General features: G+C 35.2%; 1 protein-coding gene across 1 annotated transcript; it reads right to left on the bottom strand.

Annotated features, from left to right (window-relative positions):
- Nucleotides 1-2811: 2811 nt before the first annotated feature.
- LOC130649280 (uncharacterized) lies at nucleotides 2812-9937 on the bottom strand. The gene is made up of 2 exons (XM_057455533.1): nucleotides 9589-9937; nucleotides 2812-7175 (listed from the first exon to the last, which is right to left on the bottom strand). Exons 1-2 carry the CDS (start codon nucleotides 9641-9643, stop codon nucleotides 4600-4602), a joined length of 2631 nt encoding a protein of 876 aa, XP_057311516.1. The 5' UTR covers nucleotides 9644-9937; the 3' UTR covers nucleotides 2812-4599.
- Between the last annotated feature and the right edge of the window lie 12322 nt (nucleotides 9938-22259).

The following is a 22259-nucleotide window of genomic DNA, read 5'->3' as shown; positions in this document are numbered from 1 at the left end:
TTTCTTTTTAAACCGAATTTGCGATTATTTTTTTTTGGAAAATGATATTACGCCTATACTCATGTGCAACATGGTTTACGTGTGCTAAGCTATGTCTGGTGTTAGCGATAAGTTGCTTCCTGTGTTTTCATTTAGACTAGAATTGGGATAAAGATTTCTTGAAAAGCGTATTACGCCTGTACACATGTGCGGCATAGTTTACCTGTACTGAGTCTGGGGTCACGATTAATGTTTAAACCGTCACGAAAAATTATTTTGCAAAATAAAATAATCTTGGATGATTGTTTTTCTATGACAGGGTAACAACGGGTTACAACTGTCTTTTTATTTCAGCTGAAGTTGCAGTAAAGTCATTTTTTGGAAAATATATTACACCCGAAACACTGAAATATTGTATGGGCTTTACTTGATCACGTCATTCTGCATGTCTGTACTGAAGCGCTCCACTTAAATGTGTGACACAGTTTGCGGCTCTTATTAAGCACTCCAGAGGTCGTTCAATGGCAGATCGTATAGTTTAACAACAATCTGCAATATTCCGGCTGGAAATGGTTTTTGCTTGCGAACCTAACCTGTCCCTCGCTTCGCAACCCTTTCTATATTGATCATTTATGCTCTAAATTAAAATAACGGTAACCTAAAACATATAAATGTTAAAAAATGTTAACAAGCCCTCCTTAGGATAAAAGCGCTCCTTATTATCAAAGTAAAATATTTGAAATCGAAATAATAGGAAAAAAAATTTCTACCAGTGATTTTAGGTTCGCTCTCCGTCATTTACAGTCGACGCTCGTTACCTCGACCTTCCACGGAACTGGTGAAAAAGATCGAGATAACGAAAGTTCTAGATAGTGGATAGTCGAGATATAGAGCTTCGATCGTAAAAAAGGTCGAGATAAGGAAAGTTTGTCAATATCATGCACACATTAAAAAAAATTATTTAAATTTTTGAACCTAGTCAGGGATGGACTATTAATCAGAAGAATCAAATATTGGTTGATATACGGAAAGATTGAGATAACGGTTAGTCGACATAACGAGCGCGACTGTACCTTTTTTCATTTCCGCATATTCTGAATAACGGTGTGTAATAAATAGACCCTCAAATATCAAGCAGGTACAAGAAATTATACACACTTCACAACTGGATAGATAACATGTTTACGAATATTTACTTTTTGTGATAAATTTACTGCTTTTTTATTTTATAGTTTCTAAAAAGGAAAAAAAAACCCGTTAGTATTCTTTATGATGGTGAAATAAGCTACGGTCTGTAGAATAAGTTGAATATTAGTGAATCAAAAAGATTGTTTTAACAAAGAAACATAGACTAGACACGGAGATATATTGGTGGTTTAAATATTTATATCAGCAGGAAGCTTGGTTTGATGGCATGATAAGTGCCTAATCGTATAAATTATGGATATACACGTAGGAAACTTTCCTATCATTTTCAGATTTATTTAAATGTCCAATATGATATTTAAGATTATCTTAAATGTCGTTTTTGTCCTCAGTGTTTCTAAATATATCCAACATTTGCTCGACGTTAAAAATCAACAGCCCGCTTTGAGTAGCCCCTTCAAACAAACAAAATGCGGTGTGTTGCGTGGGATGCCGACGTCACGATGTTAGAAAAGATAAAAGAAGCCCTCGGGACAAGATTGGCTGTGTTGGAATGAGAACGGTTTATTGTGTATAAAGTTGAACATTTTATGTGGTTTATGCGTGGAATATTGCAAACAAAGAAAAGATAACTTGTTAAAAAACCCTTATCTTACAAAATTCTCATGACTTTCGTCAACCTCGTACTCAGAGCGTGCTGCTTCTAAGGTGAACGTCTCAGTGGCGAAGCTGTTACCGCAGAAGGAACAGTTTTATCACCTTGTTTTTGTCATTGCGATTATTGCGATTCTTATTACGCGTGGCGTTTTCTTGTTTGACTTCGTTCAACTGTGGAAAAATGTATCTGCACAAAACTTTTTTATTACATTTTTCATATTCGTCGCGTAGAATTTAACAGCATGTTTTGCTGCCATTTTAGAAAAAAATCGAAAAACAGGGTTTTCTTACAGTAGAACGACTTCACATGTGAAAGTATATGGTGAACGACTAATTTTTATTTCCTTTGAGTTGCATTTTCTTAAAAACAATTCACATTTTTTCACTGACGGTCAATGATTCCATAAATATAGTACGTATGATTTGTAGAAAACCTAAACTTATTAAAAACTAAAAAGAAATTGACGTGGCAAATGCGCTATCAAAATATGGTTAAACGGGCTAAAATACCCTATTTTTGACAAATTGACCTCCCAAAAAAATATTTAACAACCAAAAATGCGTTTGACAGTCGTTGAATATTAAAATACTATCCTTTGCAAAGTGGAAACAACAAAAATTAGAAAAAAATAGAAAAACGTCACCCCTGGCAAATGCACTTCAAAGTTGATACACTTTGCAATTTTTTTGAATACTCAACGTAAATAGAGAATTTCCAAGATAACAACGTTGTATTTTCGCGTCGTTATCGCAAGAACTCTCTTTTTTCTACTAATTTGAAATTCGAATGTTTATATTTTTAGTTTCGTGCGAGAGATTGACCAGATTGCATTCTTGTGGGAGATATAGGCATCGAGAAATCTTGTTTTGTACTTCTATTTTGTCTCATACTACGATAATCTACGAATTGTACATTGACAAAGTTATATTTTCAAACAAGATAATAAGAAAAAAGAGGGTTCGTTGCTGCTTTTTTAAAAAAAATCAGAGTTTGTCAATTTTACCCACCCCCTGGTAACTTAATTAGGATTGTCGCAATAATGCCCAACTAGATAAACTTAAAGCATAGCCTTCCACCCTTGTACAATTAAAACAAAGAAACGGACTGGAGACTAACTTGCGCATGAAAAAATTTTTCCGCAGCGAAAACATTTTTGTGAAGATTTTTGTAAAGAAGAGAAAGCGCTAGAAACTTTATCACAGACCATGCGGGGTTAATTATTATATAACGAGAACGTCACACATAATTATATTTTATTGTTTTTTTTAACAAATCAAAATAACGCATTTATGCAGTCAGGGGGTTAAGGAATAAATAAACGGGAAAAAAAACAAAAAAAAATATCGCTCCCCGTGAAAACATCCTACGCGACGTTACAATACCTTCTTTTATTTAAAAAAAACAGAAATGTTGCAGTGAAATAATTTTCTTAACAGCTATAATAAATCTAACCACTCAATTGGGTTTTAAAAAAGCACACATGTTCAAATATATTGAAAACAACATAATCCAAAACCCAAGAAGTTAGTAATGAAAACGGCATGCTGAATGTAGTAAAAAAAAAAACCGAATGGTGTGAAAAAAGCATTAAATGTGAAAAAAAAGAAAAAAATTCATCATTCTACCATACATTTAAATACTAAGCTACCTTCCGCTCAATCAAAAAATATTGAACCTATCTAGTTTGTTACGGAGGATTCCCGCAAAAGCTATGTCTAGTTCGACTGTACAAATTTCAGGCGAAAGTGTGACTTTCAAGTGAGAAGTTATGTAAAAAGACTCTTATGAAATTTACGAAAAGTTTGTTAAGACCACAAATAATTTTTATAAAGAATGAGGTCGGATATACATTACAAAATATACATATATTTACAATATTTCAATGTTAATGTCAAACATAAAACACAACAAATTGCTTTCGATTTAGGCAGTACGTCTTCCAACAACTTTTGAATTTAACATTAACTTAATCAAGTCAAAATGACTGCATTAATACAAATTAATAGTTTCTTTTATTAATAGTTTCTTGTTTAATTGACTCGTCTAAAAACTGCAAAAGCTTTCCAAACCCGCTGTTAGATTGGTTTATGAGACATAAACTGTCATGCAAGGTTGTGTTATACTTAATATTCTACTTTAATTATATCGACAGGTACTTCCTTTTTTGATACATTTCCTTGTTACTAACACAATCTTCCTCACTGCTGTAATCAGTAAAAAAACAAGGATAATCATTAGTGGTAGTATTAAGGTGATATCACGAATCCAAGTAAAAATTGTATTGATCAATTCAAAACCTGGCAAGTTTGACAGGTCGTACAAGTAATCCAGCGCCCATAATAAATCAAAAATATTGAAAAGCATGAGAACTGATAGTGACGCTGTTTCCATTCTATTTAACATGTTGTTATAAAATGGATATTTATACCAGTGATGTAGTTGGATTACCAGAAGCACAGGAAAGGTAGCAAGCGTCTTGAATACTGGGTTAGTGACGCATGTGCACAGCGCAGATAAGATTAGACGTCGAATTAGCACAACAACTTCCCAGTTCATTTTACTTTTTGTCGATGACTTTATTCTATACGGATTTGTAAACAAACCGAGGATACTATCCTTCTCTTTATTTTTGTCGGATCGTTCATCAACGTCAAGACCAAAGACAATTCTTCTCCCTATGTACTGATAAATTGCATATGGAGGAACAGAAAAGCAGACGTAAAATTGTGTAACAGATATCTTTCCCTTCTCCAGCATCTTTAACGCCATATATGTTGTGAAAGGGAATGGCACAATCCAAATGCAAAGGAAAACTACTATAAGATATTGCCACCATGAATACAAACAACATCACCTTGTATGTATAAATGATGTATGTCGTTAATATTAACGCAATTTACCATCTTCAAGCAGAATGCTGAAATACCAGTGTAACCTAACAACACAAGCTGCATTATGCACAATTTGACTCTTACTTGAAATTTTATTGCATTTCTTGTTGGCTGCAGGTTTTTCTTACTTTTCTTGCTCCATATAAAATGAAGTGCTCTAGCAAAGAGAAGAAGAAAAAGAAATGCAATTGCTGTAGGAACTGTAGAATTTTGAATGATTTCTTTGCCAATGTTTGTAAGGTTTTCGCTTGGACATATTTTCGAGAGTTTTGCAGATATAAATTTCAAATTCAGCACCGATGAAATTGCTTTTTTGATATCGTTTAAAACTGTTCCATTTCCATGGTCATATTGTTTGATTTGTAACAAAGCATCGGTTTGGTAAAAGAAAAAGAAAATTGTTTTAATTCCAGCAATATCTCTTGTGATGCTAGAACTTAAAACATGTGTGGCTGTTGGAATATGTGATTTTCTTTGTTGATTGGTTACATCGATATCTTTTCTTGGTTCACTAACATTATCGCAGTCATTGCTTATCGTATCGTAGTGATTCATATCTTCCCATGACTCTATTTCACGAAAGTTGTCGTTTACTTCTTCGTTTTGGGATATCCGTTCTTCAAAGTTGTCAATCAAGGGTTCAGTTAAATCTCTTTTATTCCGTTTCTCCCTCAAGTACTTATAGCGTTTCAAAACAAATAGAAATACATCTTTGTAGTACAACAACAAAATCATGTAGACCATAGTGTACAAGATATAAAGAAGCCAAAACAAGTACTTCCAACAATACACATTGGCAGTACAGTCACCGTCAAAAACATTTACTCTATAACCAGGCGTGCACGAACCACATAAAACGCCGATTCTGTTCTTCCCACATGTATCATAAGAAAGACATTTTATGCCGTGAGCTGAACAACAATGCAACGGTGGACATGGTATAAATAGTATACCATACTGCTTCGTCGACAAGTATCCCCAAAAGTTTCCTCGGCTAGTTATTTGGTGATCACATCTTGCGCCCAATGGACATTTTCGGCATTTAAGGTCAACAACTACAATGGTAGAGTTATTTACATTGTTAGAAATTCTCATGTTTACCTCGCGTTCTGTATACGTTGTTTTCCTGCATCTGATACATTGAATTTTTGAAATTACCTTTTTTCCATGATAGCCTAAAAAGGTTGGTACAATGTCATGGTTTTTTGGACATGTGTGGGTAAAGTCATAACTTTCACTGAATATACCCAAATTGCAAGTCCGGGTGCACGAAAACCCAATTCCTGGCAAACCTGGTAGTGTTCTTTCCACATACATGCTAACATTTCTCAAGATTATAGGAGCCATTGAATGTATTAGAATACCTGAAAGTAGCGGGATTTTTGCTCCTCTTAAAATAACATTTTTCAATAAAACAAGGGCAGCTTTTTCTTTTTCTTCTACTCTTACAGTATAGATACCTCCACCTGAAATCTTTGCTGCATTCGAAATAAATCTCGAGTTTTCTATTATAAGTAATTTTGAACCGCGTTCCCAGTAAATTGCCCCTCCGTATTTTGCCGTATTATTTTTGAAAATACATTTTGAAATAATACCAGCACATTCTTTTGTATACAAAGCGCCTCCTGCAAGCCCATTGTTATGTATAAACTTTGAATGAATAATCTTAAATGAATCGATCCCAATCAATTTAATTGCAGTGTCTGTAAAGCCTTCGAAGGTACAATTCCTTATGGTAACTAGAGCTGGACGAGAGACCTGTACCGCAACTTTGTCCTTCTTATTTCCAATAAATTGCGTACTCGATATATATACTTTTGGGCAAAATCGAAATTTCAATGCTGGAAAAATCGAATAATAACTGATTGTATCCCTCACAATGCAGTTTAATATTTTCAAGAAAACCATACCGATACCATGTTCAATCAGAAAGCTATAGCGATCTTTACCTTTAATAATGATGCTTTTGATAACATTTAACCTTAGATGACCATTAAGTTTAAATTGCAGGTATGAATTATTTAATTTCGAATTAATTATTTTAATATTATAAGATCCATTTTGTCTTGTATAGCCGATTGCATTTATAAATTTAATTCCATTTTCAATTATGCAGTTGGATAATTTCACCGTCACAGCTTTCCTTATAAAAATTAACGCTGCTTTGTAAAATCGAATGCCATCTACTTCTAACGTGTGCCCCGCTCTATGGGCTTCGAATAAGAATGAAGTGAAGTACATGCCCACTGAAGTAACGATCGTGGGCCGAACGTTTCCGTTTTTTATGATTGTAATATTTGTAGTAAGTATGAACGATTTCTTTATAAAGTATATATATGGTTTTAACATATTGTCACCTCCGTCTATTTTAATGACAAGTTCTGAATTGTTTTTGTTGCTTTGAAGGACATATTCCAATGATTTGCAGGGAGGCAACAGACGATTTCCACAATTTCTTTGATCTATTCCGTCACGTTTTGAAACATAAACATCCGTTGGGCCTAAAAGGAAATTTTATTGCAATAAATTCTTGTTTCTGTCCATTGTATATCATAATCGTGTCATCATGTTTAAATATCTCATTTAAGTCCTCCCCTCCCCGCATTTAAAAATGTTTCACAGGAAAGAAACCTAGTATGACTTTAAGGCGGGTTCCACTCAAACGAATGTGTGCGAATCGATCGACGTCGATCGAATCGATGTTACTAAAATATGTGTTACTAAGATCACATAATCTTCGTCAATCGACGTCGACTTGGCGGTCGAATTCGATCAAATTCAGAAGTAGGATTGCTTTCTACCTTTCGTGGATCGATTGAAAGTTATCCAATGAGATTAATATACCCATGTGATGTAAATAAATTAACAAAGAAATAAACTTCACTGAGAAGCGGGAAAAAGTAAAAGATGGCTAGAAACATTTTAAACAAACGAAAATTTAATTGCATATTTAATGCAACTATACCAATACAATAGCAACCGGTAAAAGATGGAAATGCGTCACTAATAAGTGATTATTTGTCGATGAATGTTGAGAAATTTGAGATAATATTTGTAGAATAAGTTCCCGGGTTTCAGTGTCTTGGGACAAAGGCAAATGGCTAAGAAGTTTTAGAAGAAGATTACGAAAATATTTTTGTTTATCGTATTTATCGTATGTCATGAAATTCTAAGTACATGCTCAATATCATTATTTCATATCAAATTTGTGTTATTGTTTAGAAATAAATTTAAATTTAAAGGAATCGCCATGGATCGAGGCATAGTCGAATTTAAATGGAAAGGGCCGAATCAGCCAATTAATCTTTTAGCAAACGTCAGAAAATTTAACTTTTTTTCTTTAAATATTGTTTAGAAATAGGACAGCTTTTACTCTTCTTAAAACTGTATTTTTTTCTCTACGTTTCTGTTTTTTAAAGTTTTGTCTAAAGAGTTTTGTTTTCACTTCAAGTCACTTAATCTTTTGTCATGGTTTTATTCTCTTCAAAACTGAAACATTAGCCCTGGCCGATTATAGATCTTGTGATATTTTTTTATTTTTGGTTAATGGAAGAGCCTGGTACCTTACGAATTGTTTTTTTTTTCGATACCACAATACTTGATTTGACAATATTTTTGTTCGTAATAATTTTTGACCTATATTCTAATGAGTAGTTCCTACCGCTTTAATATCTCTTTAATAATAATGGCGGAAGACTTTTGCGTCAATTTAACAGGAGCAATAAGCTAAAGAGGTACTCTTTGAAAGTCCTAATACAAAGACATTTCTGGTAAAGTATTAAATTAATTACGTCACAGGGATTAGGCTATTTGCACAATTTAAGATCAACTTTTCTAACATTACTAATGGCGGGATTGATTCTTTATACACTTGATTTAATATATAAAAAAAACATTTCATATAAAAATCAATTTTGATGACGTCATTGGGATCAAAAATGATGTCATATTTGAATTTTAACGATAAAAATAAAAAAAAATCTATTTTTCCAATTATACTGATGTTTGTCGAATATTGCATTTTAAAAGGAGTCAGAGTTAATGCAGCAATAAAATGACGTCATTTGCATCAAAGTGACGTCATTTCACTGGATCTATATTTTCTTTAAATATAATGTGTATTTTATCCCAAGGAGCTATATATCTTCGTAGCAGCACCACACATGTAATAAATGATCATACATACCGCCATTACAATAAAACCTGTAAAATGCTATATTCCCGCCAAGCATGGAATGTTTGCAATCGCAAAATTTCAGCCCTCATTTACGTACTGTTCAAAACCAATCAAACAGACTGTGAGGACTTAAATGATAATAGGGTTAAATCTAGTCCTTTAATTTAACTTCTCTTTATTAATTTCCAGTTTGGTTTTACTTTTTTCATCACAAGGTGGCAGATTGAATTTGAGCCATGCCTACTGCTATATTTTTAATTGTTTTTGATATTTTCTCAGTAAAATAGGAATGTATAATTTGAAATTCCAAATGCAATTAGAGAAAATGAAATTTCCATTCTTTTTAAAAAAAATGATGTCGGCGAAAAATAGCCATATTGGCAGAAAAAAAGATGATATCAGCATAGACTATCTGCGTCATATCTTTCATTTTCTCCTTTCCCAAATTCAATACGGTGGTAAAATTAAAACCAAAGGTTTAAAAGGCTTTTCTTTTTATAAATCAAAAACTTGTAGCTCACTTATCATATCTGGTTTAAGTCTAACACGTAATACACTGTTGACTTTATAGAATTCCATTTAAAAAATATTTTATGAACGATATCATAAACATTTTACTTCTCAACTCCTTTTTACAAGTCGGAAAAGGTTAGAAAAAAAGGGTCTTGATGAAGAAGAGAGTCGACTGGATGGATTAACAAGACCTGAATAAAAAATGCAAGAAAATATATATTCACCTGTTACGACTGCTTTTAAAGCCATCGCCATGATTAAGCATTGAATTCTAGACATATTTAAACTTTCTAAGTCTTCCCCTTTCCAGATATGACAGCTTTTCTCATATATCACTGTGCGAAATTAAAGTTCTAGTTAGCTATATGTCATTCTTGAACTTTCACTCCGATATAATAACATTGATCTAACGCCGATGTAACTTCTGCGTCATATATAAAACAGAATGGCTTCATTCATTGTAAGATAATTAAGGTTAAAAATAAATTTGAAAGTGTGAAATTGAAAATGATATAGGAAACATTCTCATAATTGTACTAAAACGTTTTTCTAGACCCTCCCAGCTAGTTTTATATAACTTCAGCAAAGTAATAATGATTACGGTTTTGGTCGATTTAGTTTGGATAAATGTTTAACATAATTTTAATTTTTACACAGAAAAGCCAACTAGTAGGGAAAGCCACATAGATTATGCTAGTTTTTTTCTTTGGTGTGTGTACTTTCTTTACCTTTCACTTCCTTTGTATCAATTGTATGGTAATTTCATTATCATTGTTTTAATTTGTAATTATCATATGTGCTTGTAATTGCTTCTCCTCAGATGTTTTACCTAATACTTAGTTCGTCATACTAACTTATATTGAGATAAATAAGGAAAGTATAATAAAATATTAAATCAGGGGCGGATTCGTACGTACTTATTTAGCAAAATAAGGGCTTGAGAAAGTAGCTGGAGATGGAGGCACTTCCTCTTCTTTCCCCAATCTCCCAAAGTAAGTAGGTTACGGGGCAATGTCCATTAGCTTTCACAGATTTGCCTATTTTACAACACATATACAAACGAAAGTAACAACAACAAAAAAAAAGTTCTCTCAAAGGACAAATAGACCTCGTTTCGCAATAAGGACATTACTATATTTTTGAACTGTAAAAAACACCCATTTAATAACTTAATTTATAAGAAAAGAAGCACCTGAAAGAAAAAAGGGAAAAAAAATCCTAAGTTTTAAAGTACACTGTAAATATCAAGGAATATGGGAGGGAAGGGGTGACAAAATGATTGAATAGCATGAAATTTCACATTTTTAATATCAATTTGATAACTACCATGCTTTAACTATGGTAGTTAGCAGAAGGTTTGTAATAAAACAATCCTCTTTTTGATAGACGGAAATACCAAAGAGCGTGATTTCAATTTAATGAAGTATTCCATAGAGAAGATAGTAAAACAATAGTAAAGCTTGATGACAGAAACATGTAAATTTGATTTATATACAACTTACTATATTGTTGCTTTAATCCCATTCCAGTGGATTTTTTTAGGCCTCCTGAGAAGCCAAAGGGATGGAAGCGTTAAAATAGCATCCTTCTCCTCCTGCCTCTAAATATAATAAAGAAGACATGACAATGTCACAAAACGTCGCACAAGTGCTTTTTTGACGAAAAAAAGTTAGAATGACGTCACCTGTTTAAAATGACGTCACTTTAGAAATGTTGATGAGGATATGTCAAATAAAAAATTTTTTTTGTCGATTTTTTTTCCAATCACCTGCTAAGCTATATGTTACCATGAGATAGACCTAATTATAACAATGATGAAAAGTGACTAAATTTTAACCCTTAAATCGGTAGTAGTTACAAAAAAGTTAAAGTTAAAATCATCCCCAGCACAAATAGCGTTAACGTTCGTTCAAGTTTTGTTTTACAATTATACAACATACATTTTGAATCAAGCTTTTAAGCAGCTCTTTAGTCTTTTTTATTATAACATAAAAAAGCGTTAGCTGAGTTGGGCTCTAATGGAGTGCCTATAGCAACATCATTAAATATTACGGATCCAAATGATCGTTGCAAATAAAATAGCTACTTGTAATATGTTTTAAATTTATTTATAGACAAACGATGTTATTTTCTTAACTTTTAAAATCAAATTGAAAATTACATGTTTCATCCAAAAAATGTTGTTCTAAAGAAAGTTTTCTAACTAAAAAGATAACCTTCGTAGCTTAATGATTTGGAAGTAATGAAGTAAATACCTTTGAAAAATTATACAAATTAACCTAAAGAAATAGAACTGACAAATTTCGAGAGTGGTTTTATAGACCATTTAAGATTTATGTTTGTAAGAAAATATGTAATATTCCGATGCCTGAATAGAAACGAATAGTTATTTAAATGCAATGAAGTAGTTTAAGAAATTACAAAGGTTTTTGCTTAGAATAAATAGTTTATTGCTCTATTTAATTCCGACAATCTGTATGATATAATCAATATATGCAAGACAGATTTAACATTGCAGGCAATTAAAGTTAATTACACCTCAGGTTTCGTTCGATAACGACGACTTTGCTGATTAGCAGTGATGAAGGCTATCACAACTAGCTTGATATTTTTGTGTTTATTTATTATTTTATGTTTTAATGATTTGACAACAGCACGTCCACGTCGATGTGCTATAAGGAGATGGTATGGATGCCTAAAGAAGAAGGCTGCATCGGAGTTACCTGAGAATATAAAAGCAAAATATGACGATGGTATGTATATATGATGCTTTTTTATAGCTCAGTTAGCTGTAAGTTATAATTTCTATTGACCCCCCCCCCCAGATTGTGAAACTTTAAAAAAATAAAGAAAAGCCCACAAAACTGGCCTAGATAGACCAAGCGTGCTATTACATTAGAACTATGTTTTCATGCATCTACCGTTACTCTCATTCGCTAAACACCTTAACTTTTTTTTTCTATATTCTATGACGTCACATTTAAAGCAATTTACTAACAAACTCTGTTGACCAAATTACATATTTCGAAAAAAACACCGCTTTTAAAAGTGCGTGTTTTTAGAAAGGATATTTTTTAAAGGAAACGTTTATGATAATGCTTTACTCGCAGCATTTATAACAGGGAGGGCTACATTGGATACAGTGAAACGTGTCTATAGCGGTTACCATCAGGACATTATTAAGGGTTGACTTTAGAGAGGTGAAAATGCTGCAAATCTTTTAAAAATTGAAAATTTTTGTTGCAAAACAAAAGTTGCTTCTGTCAAAAAATTGTTAGCTATTAGTTAAGTTTTTAAATCTACGTTTTTATTCTAATGATGTACACTCCATAGAGGTTGGTTGTTGGGAGGAGGGGAGTCTTATAATAGCGTCCACTATAGAAACGTGTCTGTCATAAAGGGTACTCGCAATAAGACGGTTTTATTGCAGTTCTAATAAGGAAAGGTAGGTAGGTAGTTACGGTAGCAATGATGTGTTGCCAATGTGTTATATGGTATATGTAGAAAGATGCTCTGTATGTGGCATATCAATAACATTTACTAAAGGACATTTACTAAAGTTAATTATCTACAATTGATCATTTCCTTTACGACGAACATTCCTTCAACGAAATCCTTTTTTTTTAGAAAAGGAGTAATTACGTTGGCATATGATTTAATATATTTGAATTAATTAATTTCGTATTATTAAACTATTAAAATAAGTTGTTTTATCAATCATTTAAAAGAAATGAGGATACTAAAATACGATTTAATAACAATAACTGGGCATTTTGTTGAGTATTACGTGAACGATTATGTCTCGTGAGAAAAACTCCTACTTCCGGAAGGATACACGGCAACCACCTAGTAATAAATAAGCATAGCGGAGAGGATATAGCTACCTTAAAAGAAAACCTTGATTAAGCTGTCAGCACTGTTTTCTACAATCCTGTTTGGAGGACTAAAAGTGTCCACCTTCTTTGAAACAAAGTTCTTTACATGAATTTAGGATTACGAAGAAATAGATCAGGAAAACAAAACCGCAGTGTAAATTATTTTGCTAGCAAGTCCGTGACGTTTGGAGAGCGAGTTTCTGTAACACCCGATATGTATAATATGGTTAAAAAAAAGCGATAAAACTGTAGCCAATCCAAATTGTCAACTCTGTGTCCTTTTTAGGTAGTAAATATGATTGATTGATAAAATTCAAAAGTGCGATACTTTTCTAATCTTTCGAAGTTAAAACAGTGGTCGATTTCAAAAGCGAAATAGCGAGCGACCGGAAAATTTGTGCTAGATAGAGATAGTACGGGGTTAAGAGAGAAAATCAACTTGGAGGATAGAGACAAGAGGCGTTCTTTCTTTAAGGACCTCATTATGTTTGAAATGTTTTAGTTGCGAGTTTTATCACAGTGAACCCTATAATTGTCAAAAAAATAGGATGGATATAATAAAGTAGGTTAAATAGATAGCTATGATTGCAACTTGCCGATCTGTATATATTATAAGTGCATATCAATGCTTATTGAAGAACGTAATGTAATGCCATTAACTACCATTTTTCATCTCCTTTATGACAAATTTTTGACAACGCTCCTTTATCGTATATTTATTGAAATCCATAGTAAATGGTTTAAGATAGGGACATTTTAATTAATTAATCTTTTTATAACTTGTATAAAATATAACTTGAATAAAAATTGTTTTGATCGTCAACTGTTAAATTAAAGACAAATGAATTGCTCGTTCTTCAACCGGCCATGTTTTCTAAATACGTTTTCTAAATATCAGTGACAGGCTAAAGATGGCCGGCCTTCGTTATTAATAATATTGAATTATTCTCAAAAACAGTGGTAAAACAAAATGACAAAAGCAGTCCAAAATTGTAAACACTGCTTGATATTGTTAGTAATGGCAAACCTGATCCAAAATGTAAGAGTTTAACCCTATTCGGTCCGGGGGGGGGGGGGGGCGGATTCCGCCCCTCCTGACGGTTTTTTTTTAATAACTCCTGATTGCTTTGTTATATGGCTATGATACTTACTGAGTTTCAACATTTATCTATTAGACACCTGCATGCTAATTTTTTAGGTCCCATACCTTTCAGAGGCTTTGATATTGGCCATTACTCGAAACTACCCCTAAAAATCTCTATGAAATCCTTATAATGGGGAAAATATAATAACTCCTGTTAGGATTATCCTTAGAACTTTAAAATTGCAGCACAACTTTGTTTCATCAAGAAGAATCATTGTGAATAATTTGAACACGTGACTAATCCGATTTCCCGATTTTGTCGGATTTCACCCGAAAATCGGAAAAAACGGATTTTCGGGCAATTTTTGGCAATTTTTTATCCGATCCATGTAAAAACCGGAAGATATGTTAAATAACTTTTATTTAGCTTTCAGAAACTTCAAACAGAATGTAAAAATTCGCTCTAGAACAAAAGTATTTATATTGTAAGGATATAGTGGCATTTTTACCAATTTTGAAGCTTCTGATGACGTCACAGAAAATGTGCTGACGCAAGCAAAAGTTTATTGGCGCCATTTTGTTCCATTTATGACGTACTATAAGTGTGCAAGTTTGATTCAATTTGAACAATCCTATGAAAAGCTATTGGGGGGGGGGGCGGAATCCGCCCCCCCCCGGTCATAGTATGTTCAAAAAACCCCGGACCGAATAGGGTTAAGGCTTCGAGAGTACGATTGCGCCTTTTATATTATTGGTATCACTACAAGAGATTTGGTTATTTAAGTATCAATCAAAAACTCATCCCTAATTTTGCTTATCATGTGGAGTTGAGCTGGCCTGGTAAGCGGGCTTGCTCAGTTACGTATAAACATGAATGTGCAATTTATTAACTTTCTTAACAAAGCCAAGACCGGGATGACTCGTCTCATATAACTAGTCCCTTGGAAAGAAAATACGACTTTGGAAATTAACCGAAGTAATACTAAAGTAAATAATGCATATTGCTTGAACACCGTATTGCATTGTGTTAGCTAATTATCATTTTTTTTTCTTTTAGAATTGAAGAAAATACGGCAAAAGCTTCATGCAGCAATTATGGAACAGTTTGGTCCAAACAAGCAAGGCATGAGAGTACCACCAAAACTTAACAACGACTTCTAAACAGCCATAACATTTCTTCAATACTGACAAGTTGTAGATGTATAATTATCAACAACAATACAACAAAGATTATATTTGACGAATTTAATAATCCACCTCGGCTGGTTTATTTCGACGACGATTAAAAGACATTGACGACGATACCACAATTGATTTTATCAGTAGTTTAGTTATCGATAACGGTTTTAAAAAAGGTATAAACGACGTGTGTACTAACCCACATTAACTAAACAATTTTAACGACGATGAGAATAGATTTAGTGCAGTTCGACGATGGCAAAATTTGTCTTATAAATTAACAAACTAACATTTGATGAAGGTCCAGCGCCACAATAATAAATATAATTGGAACCTTTAGCTGATAACCATTTTCCTTAATTTATTTTACATTTTTTGTGAAAACAATTTCGCAATACGACTTTTTACTAGAATTAATTTTTAACTAGTTATGTCTGAATTTCATAACATGCCTTCCTATTTAAAGGTTGACACGCTTCAAGTCTTTAAGTGCCATGGCAGTTGGGTATTTCGTATGCTTTAGACAAAATGTCTTCTTAGCCATAAATGCCCTAATTGAGGAACGTGTTTTTTAATGTGTATTTTACAATTTCAAGTTATTTACCATGAAATTTATTTCTTTGCAAATTATGTTAGGTTGTATATATAATTTCGTAGTCTCCTTATAATTCTTTTGTTTTTGTATATTCATGATATTTAGTTGCACAGAGAAAAGAATTGAGCAGTGGTCACTTAAGTAGTGGAGCAGTGGTGTCTTAAGTAAAGCTGCGATGCAACCATTTTGAATAAAATTATTTTAATTTCTTCTGGATCAAAGTAATACTTTACAATTAAAGTCTTTATTTGATTAAATATTATGAAGTTAAACGATCTGTTTAATATGATTATTGATACTTTCACATTGTGGCAAAGGACTTTGGGCTACTTTAGCTAGGGGCACCCCACGGCTGTTTTAACGCTGAAAATAAGACTGTGCATGCGCTGGTTGCCCTAGCACGCTGCGAGCGCAAAATGGCGGCTGAGAATAACAACAATTTAGATAAATAAGTAGATACATTTCCATGTCGTTTGCACATATTAAATCCATTAAAGCGGAATTGCTTCAGCTTTTTAAATTCCTAAGCCGTTGGCAAGCGACCGTGTGCATCACACCATAACGAACTGGAAAAAGCTGGTGCAAGTTGGGTCTAATTTAGATATACATTTTTAATCAAAATTGGAACAATAAAAGTTACACTAAATCATTTTATTTTTGTGCGCAGTGTGAAGTTGTGTGGCTAGTGTGTGTTATAATCGAATCTTAAAAATCCCTATTGCCGGAACCGACAAATATAAACATAAGACTATTCACAATGGCGGACACGCACAGTCCCTAACATTTCCCCTTTAAAGTCCCAACCCAAGCGTGTACTGTCCAAACATAACCCAGCACGTCCATAATAAGTTTCAAACGACCCATCCAGTTCATAATGTTCAAACAAAACTTGACACGTCCATTAAGTTCTAATACGAGAAATCCATTTATAAATCTTCGTAATCCACGGGTATTTTCTTCTTCAGCGTTCGCCCGTAACGTGTGACATATTCTTTTACGACTTCTTCTCGTTCGTTTTCGACCTCGTTCTCTGCTGCCTTCCTCTTCTTCTTCAACGTACGGTATGGTGTGGTTAGAGGCGTCGATTTCATTCCCATCCTTGTCTGTGATTGTGTTGTCCGAGGCGTCGCTTTCGTTCCCATCCTCGTCTGTGTTGGGCTCCACGGGCGGGTCGTGGTTGATGATCCTCTGTGGTGGTTTGTTTGGAGGTTGGTACGCTGTGATGGTGTAGACTTTACACAAGTGCTTTTCGTTACGACGTATTTTGTTGCCGGTGCTCAGTCGTAATTCGTACGAACGAGGTGCCACTTCTTTAATGATAATTGCTTGTTTCGACCATTCTCTGGTGACTTCATCCTGAACAGCGACGAGTTGACTTTCTTTAAAATTGGCTTGTCGGCTGTGTCTGATATTTCGGTCATACCACTGTTTCGTGTTGAGTCTTTCCTGCTGCAAGTCTTGCCTCCTGTTACGTATCTTGGTAGGTTGTCTCGGAGCGTGGTTCCTTTTAGAAGCTGTGCTGAAGATTGTCCACACTTCAGCGGTGTGTTTCGTAACGTCAGGAGGCCTTGCGAAACATCTTCAGTCGAACAGATGCACTTTTTCAGTAAGCGCTTCACAGCCTTCACGGTCACTTCGGCTAGTCCGTTGGATTGTGGATATCGAGGACTGCTTGTCTTGTGTGTAAATGACCAGTCTTTGGCGAAGCGTTTAAATTTGTAGGATGCGTACTGACGTCCGTTATCACTGATGACGTACTCTGCGATGCCATGTCGAGAAAATGCATCGTTGAGTGACTCGATCACTGTTTCCGAGTCCGGCCGTTTTAGTTGATAGACTTCGGGCCATAAGGAGTAATAATCTACGATGATCAGGTAGTTTCGATTTGCCAATTGAAAAATGTCTGACCCCACCTGCTGCCACGGTTTGGTCGGTAGTGGGTGGCTCATCAGTGGTTGTGACGGTTTCGACGGTAGTAACTTGCTGCATTGTTCACATTTCCTGACCATCTGTTCGATGTGTGAATTTATACCCGGCCAATATACGGCTTGCGGGGCCCTTCTCTTGCATTTATCCATCCCTTGGTGTCCAGCGTGTATCTTCTGGAGAATTTCAGCTCTCATGTACCTGGGTATGACGATACGATCCCCCTTCGCGATGAGTCCATGATATTCTGTTAGGTCATGCTGGCTCGCCCAAAAGGGTTGTAGATTGATGGGACAGTCTTGTTGTCTGGCTGGCCATCCCGCTCTTATGATTCTTATTAAATCTGATAGGACAGGATCCTTAGTGGTTTCTGTGCGAATTCACTCTAAGCGTTGATCAGTTGCTGGTAAGTTTGTTAACACCAAAGAAACATGTGCGGTGATGTCCTTTTCGGTGATTTCATCTTCCAGTTCCGGCTGGCAAGATGGTGCTCGTGATAAAGCATCTGCGTCTGTCATTTTACTGCCACTGACGTGTTCAGCATAAATGTCGTACTTTAGTAAACGCATTCGCATACGCTGGATCCGTGGAGACATCTTGGCTAATGGCTTGTAATTCAAGATAGGGACTAACGGCTTATGGCCGGTTTGCACTAAGACCTTCGACATTCCATGATTGTATCGAGACATCTTTTTGCAACCCCATGTAACAGCAAGCATTTTGATTTCAATGTTGTGATAGTTTTGTTCCGCTTTAGAGAGGTACCTTGATGCATAAGCGACTGGTTTCCATTGGTGCTGTTCATCTTGTTGCATCAGAATAGCACTGATGCCATTTATTTTACTTCCGTTTGCTCGTAGTTTGGTTGGGCGGTTTACATCATAGTGTGCTAACACTGGTTGGGTCGATAATGTGTCCTTAATGCGGCTGAATGCCTGCTCATGAACTGCCGTCCAGGTCCAACTGTTCTTTGTACTTAACAGGTCCCGTAATGGTTCAGTGGCTTGTGCTAAATTTGGGTTGAATTTAGCCAGTTGCTGCGCCATACCCAGGAATCTTCGAAGTTCGGTAATATTCGTTGAAGCTGTGTATTTCTGAATTGCCTCTACTTATCCGGTACTGGCTGTATCCCTTTTGCTGTGATTCGGTGTCCCAAAAATTCTACCTCTGCTTTCCGGAACTCGCATTTGTTAGTGTTGAGCGTAACACGTGCCTCTGTCAGTCACTTTAGTACGGCTCTCAATTTCGTATCGTGATCCTCTAAATCTTTACCGAAGACTAGTAGGTCATCAGTGCTTTTCACTATCCCTAGCAACCCTTCAATGATTTGGTTTATTGAAGTTTAAGTTTATTGAAGATCTCTTGCATTGATGTTAGTCCGAAGGGACCTCTTGTTGGGCAGAATCGTTCGAACGGTGTGATGAATGTTGCCATCAGTTGGCTAGAGTCATCTAATGGCATCTGCCAATATCCCGAATTGGCGTCACGTTTTGACATCACGTGGCATTGACTTCCGAGTTTCGCAAGAGTCTCATCAACGCTCTCCAGTTGGTAGAATTCTCGCTTGGTGAATGCGTTTAACTTTGTGAGGTCAATGCGAAAGCGCATACTGCCATCCGATTTCTTGGTTAAAACAATTGGGTGGCACCAGTCTGTTGGTTCTGTAACTTATCGTATGACTCCCATATCCTTCATTCGCTGGATCTCTGCTTTTAAGGGTTCCAACAGTGGTAATGCTACATGCCGTGGTGCTGTCAAGTGGTAGGGTACTGCATCTTCGGTTAATTTGATGTTGATTGGGTCTCCGGTGATACATCCTAATCCGGTAAATAGTGTTGGGAATTCTTGAATAATGTCTTGATTGTCCTTAGATATTTGTGACACTGTGCTTTTGACTGGCTTGTTGAATGTGAGTATCTCTAAAAGTTTTATAGCCGGTTTGCCCAATAAGGGCGCTCTCAAGTTTCTGCAAACATGCACTACCTCGTTTGACTGTTTATCGCCCCATTTTAGCAACGTTGTTATATATCCAAGGCATTGTAACTTTTCTGCTGATGGACCGGTCAGTGTCTTCCCTGTGCATCTGATGTCTTTCATGGTTCTTCCGAATTGTTTTAGCTGTGGTATGCCTACGACTGTGACATCCGCTCCAGTGTCTACTTTGATTTGTATTTTTCCATTTTTGACCGTTATATCTGTTTCCCATGGCTCGTCCTGAGTTGACAACCCTTGCGTACTCTCCACTTTTCCAAGAAAAAGGCTGTTCATTGCGACTTCTTCTGCTTGTATTTCCTTCACATTTCTTCCTCGGCATACTTTACTCTGTGCAAAATGGTTTGAGTTCCCACAGGTGTTGCATCTTCTTCCCCAGACTGGGCAAAAATTCCGTCCAAATTGGTGCTGTCTCAAGCAGAACTTGCAGTTGGTCCCGTTGCTCTTTGCTGCTGCAGATTGCTGCTGCTTCTGGTCGTATCGTCTTCCTGGTGGAATTTGTTTCCCCAATATTGCGTTGATATCACCCTGTCCCTGGTCAACAGCTGTGGCTGCAGTCTTGTATGCACCCATACCTTCTGTCGCTTTTTCACTCGCTCTACACATCTCTTCCGCTGTTTTTAAATCTAAATCCTTTTTGCTGAGCAGCTTTTGTCGTAAATTGTCATCCAAAATACCTCCCACAAATCTGTTTTGTATTATTCCTTCAACGCAATTGTCACAATATTACAGTTTTTGACCAAAACTTTGAGGTCTGTGCAAAAATCATTGAACTTTTCTCCTTCCTGTTGTTGTCGATGATTGAACGTATGTCTCTCCATGGTTTCATTGATGACTCCCTTTGCAAACACTTCCAAGGCATCGATAATGCCCTTTGTGGTGGCCGCTGCTTCCGGCGACAAGGTAAGCGAGTCGTAAATGTTACTTGTTTCTGGAGTAAAAGTGAAACGTAGCATCGCACACTGGTATGCAGGAGATTGTTTTTCAAGTTCAGTCAAAATGGCATAATCCTGCCATTTTTGCTTCCAGCTTTTGAAAGCTGCATAACAATCAACGGATATGTCTAACGATGGAGGTGAGAGTACAGTTCTTAACGACTCTGCCATAACGACCAAGTGAAGTACTAACAATAATTTCAAGCGTATAAGGAGTACTTGGTTTCACCAGGTTGCAGGTAGAAACACAATATCCACACAGAAAATTCCACAAAGTTCTGTTTTCTGTACGAGTAAATAAGCAACAATGTCTTCGTGTTGCCACTGAAGTAGACGAATATTCAATGTGTACGAATTAATTAATCATATGAGTATTAAGTCACCAAGTTCATTAATTTCCTCAGTTTTCCAACAATTTTCAATTTTCCCTCGTGGTGCTTTCTACTCGCAGCGCCATGTTATAATCGAATCTTAAAAATCCCTATTGCCGGAACCGACAAATATAAACATAAGACTATTCATAATGGCGGACACGCACAGTCCCAACAGTGTGGCATACCTTTTTTAAAAGCTAGAAAAACCATCAAAACGGAAATTTACCGGGTTTGCAAAATTTGGTAAAAAAATGTGCTGAAAGTGTACAAAATTCCTCTTTTCTTGGTATGCAATGTAGTTACATTCTGATTTTGGGTATTGTTATTTCCTGGTAGGTTCAATTATCCTTGATGTTTGCATCTAAAAGAACCATTATGATATAAATTTACTTTTTATTCTAGCTAAAATATATGTGTGCTAAAATATATGCTTGCAACGCTTAGATACCTTACGTAATGCTTCTTTTAAATAATCATATGTGTAGTTTGCTGCTGCTGAATGGGCAATACAAAAATTAAAAAAATGAAAAAACATGGTTGGAAAAGATGCCTTAACATGTGGCAAGTAAATAGGACAACCTATTGCTCCAACATTCACAAGCTAGGTAGTATTCATACGCAGATTTATAAAAAAATTTTAACCACAATTACAGGCTCCTTTCTTTAGCCAGCTAGCTAGATGTTGCATTTGGGACCACCATGTTGGCTTAAAGAAAGTTCCCAGAGTAACTTTAAAATGTTGTAAAAGTGGATGTAAAAGTTAAAGAGCTTTTTTCTAAATTTATTTTTTTGAGAAAAACAATACCATTGATATTGTTTATATTGAAATATTTAAAAACTAATCAATTCTTGCGTTTTTGTCATATTGTGTCTGATAAGAAACTTATGATACAATCTGTTTTCTGGCTCTTGTTCTTTTTGCCAACACATGTATT

The sequence above is a fragment of the Hydractinia symbiolongicarpus genome, chromosome 7, assembly GCF_029227915.1.
Source record: "Hydractinia symbiolongicarpus strain clone_291-10 chromosome 7, HSymV2.1, whole genome shotgun sequence".
Taxonomy (NCBI): Eukaryota; Metazoa; Cnidaria; class Hydrozoa; order Anthoathecata; family Hydractiniidae; genus Hydractinia; species Hydractinia symbiolongicarpus.
This window is presented reverse-complemented; position numbering and strand designations above follow the sequence as displayed.